Source organism: Rutidosis leptorrhynchoides, chromosome 4 (assembly GCF_046630445.1).
Source record: "Rutidosis leptorrhynchoides isolate AG116_Rl617_1_P2 chromosome 4, CSIRO_AGI_Rlap_v1, whole genome shotgun sequence".
NCBI lineage: Eukaryota > Viridiplantae > Streptophyta > Magnoliopsida > Asterales > Asteraceae > Rutidosis > Rutidosis leptorrhynchoides.
The window spans coordinates 181,565,984-181,569,142 of NC_092336.1; the positions used below are offsets into that span (position 1 = coordinate 181,565,984).

Consider the following 3,159-nt stretch of genomic DNA (forward strand, 5'->3'; position numbering starts at 1 on the left):
CCAATTTCCTAATGTTAGACGAATAACCTGATGGAACCTTAACACAATATAAACATTCGCAAAATTTAGTTTTCTCGTTTTTCGACATGGTGTAACAAGCTGGGGAAGAAACTTTGTGATCCTTCCTGGTATTGGTTTAGGTGTTAACTCAGGTCTGATATTCATTAGTTCCATGTCCTTTCGAACCTTAATTCCGTCTTTTGTTTTTCCAGGAATGTTCAACAGTAACCCCACCAAACTTTCACAAACATTTTTCTCGATATGCATAACATCTAGACAATTTCGGATGCGCAAATGCTTCCAATACGGTAATTCCCAAAATATGGATTTTTTTTCCACATCCCTTTCGGCGGACCATTACCGATTTTTCCCAACACAACTTTTAGCTTCTTAACCATTTTGAAAAAAGTTTTTCCATCCGATCGTGGCGGTAGAACACTTTTCTCTACAGTACCATCAAATAAGTCTTTTTTGGAGCGATAAGGGTGATTCACAGCAAGCTCTCTTCTATGTCCCATAAATGCTGGTTTCCTACAATTTTTCAACCATATCGAGTGAGTATTTTTCTCACAAACAGGACATGCCTTTTTCCCTTTCGTAGTATATCCAGACAAATTACTATACACTGGAAAATTGTTAATGGTGCAAAAAAGCATTGCCCATAGTTGAAAGTACTCTTTCTTGTATGAATCATAGACTTGTACACCGGTATCCCATAGTAACTTTAAGTCATCAATCAACGATGCCAAATAAACATCAATGTTGTTTCCAGGTTGTTTTGGGCTTTAAATTAAAAGGGATAGCATTATGTGTTTTCATTTCATACATAGCCAAGATGGAAGGTTGTAAATGCATAACAAAACAGGCCACGTGCTATGACCGCTACTCAAATCTCCAAAAGGATTCATTCCAACTGAACTAAGTCCCAACCTAATATTTCGTATCTCATTCCCAAAGTCTTCAAATTCGTTATCAATAGTTCTCCATTGAACTGAATCAGCCACATATCTTATTTTTCCATCCTTTTTACGCTCTTCCGCATGCCAACGTAATACTTTTGCAGTTTTGGCATTCGCAAATAACCTCTTCAATCTTGGTATGATAGGGAAATACCACAATACTTTTGCAGGAGGTCCATTTTCGTCACTGTCTTCGTCGGTTGGTTTTCCATGTTTATACCTAGATGCACCACATACCTTACACTCATGAAGGTTTTCATTTTCATTCCTGTATAGTATACAATCATTTAGACATGCATGTATTCTTTGTATTTCCAATCCCATCGGGCACATCAATTTCTTGGCATAGTATGTTGAAACCGGCAACTCATTATCTTCGGGGAGCATTTTATGCAACAACTCTAACAAGCTAGTGAAACTTGTGTCACTCCAACCATTGTTTGCTTTTAGATTTAACAGTTTTATCACGGCAGAAAGTTTTGAAAATTTCGTACAACCGTTGTATAACGGTTTTTTAGAGTCAAATTTAAGTTGTTCAAATTTCTCATGATACTTTTCGTCAACATTATCCTCAATATCCTCAAACATGGCCTCAAAATTATCGTTATCACTAATGTATGAATCTTCTTCGTTTAATTGATTGGAATCTGAAGAGCATGGGTTATGATCGGTTAATGATTCACCGTGATAAGACCAACACGTGTACCCTCTCATAAATCCGTTTATTATAAGATGATTTCTGATATCGGTAGAATCCTTGAAGGACTTCCCATTCATACATTTTTTACAAGGACAAATGATTACACTGCTTCCTTTATTTAATTGATCAGTCTCCGCAATGTTTATAAATTCTTCAAGCCATTTCAGATAGTCGGTGCTAGTCCGTCCTATGTCGTACATCCATTTAGTCCGATCAATCTGATCCATCTATATAAAAATCAGAAAATTAAAGGATTAATACAAATTAATCAACTATGATGTATTTAATTATTATTATAATTTATAAGTATAAGTATAAGTATATATATATATATATATATATATATATATATATATATATATATATATATATATATATATATATAATAACATAAGTAAATATAATATCATAATTTATAAGTATTTAATTATTATCATCTGTATTTAATTAATAACATAATTCATCTGTATCACCATCGACATTACTCATCGACATTCTGTACTTGAACCCCAATTCCCAACTTCCAAATCCCAATTACTCGTCGATCAACATTCTTTGAACCCTAATAGATATAACAAGACCCCGTAATTGTTCAATCTACAACAAAACCCAATCCTATTCAATTTGTATAACCTAATTTCTAAATCGTACAAGAAGTAAGATGTCTGGTGAGTTCCCCAATCGAATTGTTTGATTTACTTTTTATATGCATGTTCGATTCTAATTCAATTTTGATTTCAATCTTCAGTATTTTAATTACGTTATCTTCGATTTTAATTTGTAGGAATTCGTTACACTAAAAGAACAGCAAATAAATTGTACAAACGAACTGCTAATATGAATTCTGTAAGTACATTACTTTAATTTTGAATGATGTTCTTGTTCATGTTACTTCTTGTTGTGTTTGTTTTATGAATTCTTTAAGTATACTAGTTATTGACATAAAAATAATGTATAAGTAGAATTAATAAAAGCTTTATGTCCAGCATGTTGTTCTTGTTATGTTACTAGAATTAATAAAACTAGTTTACTTACTGTTGTTCAGGTTATGAATTTTTGTTGGGTTCAATTTTTAACTGTTGTTCAAACTTTGATTTTTCATCGGTCAAGAAAACAAATGTGGTAGGGTTCAAGTGTTCAACCATTATGGACAGTATGTTTTATGAATTCTGTATAGAAACCAACAGATAAACTAGTTATGTATAGAAAATGATCTGATAAGTGACAAGCAAAACACATATCAAACTAAAGCACAAACATGATAACTTTAAGATTTAATTATTGTGTTGTTGACTAATGTATTTTTTATGTGCACAGGACCGACATGATAACAGTGATACGGATATGAATGAGGAATTTCAGGAAAATTATGTTCCGCCGAAAAGAGGCGTCAACAAGCAACTGAAAAAATATCCGGTGAGGTTGAATTCAACAGACTCGGCGAAGTTATAGGAAAAAATCAAAAAGCCTTTTCCAGTAACATAGGTGTTTTGACAAGGC

General features: G+C 32.9%; 1 protein-coding gene across 1 annotated transcript; it reads right to left on the minus strand.

The window, feature by feature from the left end:
* Positions 1-272: 272 nt before the first annotated feature.
* Positions 273-1,886, minus strand: LOC139841260 (uncharacterized). The gene is made up of 2 exons (XM_071831487.1): positions 871-1,886; positions 273-783 (listed from the first exon to the last, which is right to left on the minus strand). Exons 1-2 carry the CDS (start codon positions 1,884-1,886, stop codon positions 273-275), a joined length of 1,527 nt encoding a protein of 508 aa, XP_071687588.1.
* Positions 1,887-3,159: the final 1,273 nt, after the last annotated feature.

Bases quoted from the DNA above. Each gene is read 5' to 3' on its own strand.
- LOC139841260 (XM_071831487.1), bottom strand. From the start codon at position 1,886: ATGGATCAGATTGATCGGACTAAATGGATGTACGACATAGGACGGACT. The intron at 784-870 runs GTGGCCTGTTTT...TTTAATTTAAAG, and splicing joins TTGAGTAGCGGTCATAGCAC to CCCAAAACAACCTGGAAACA.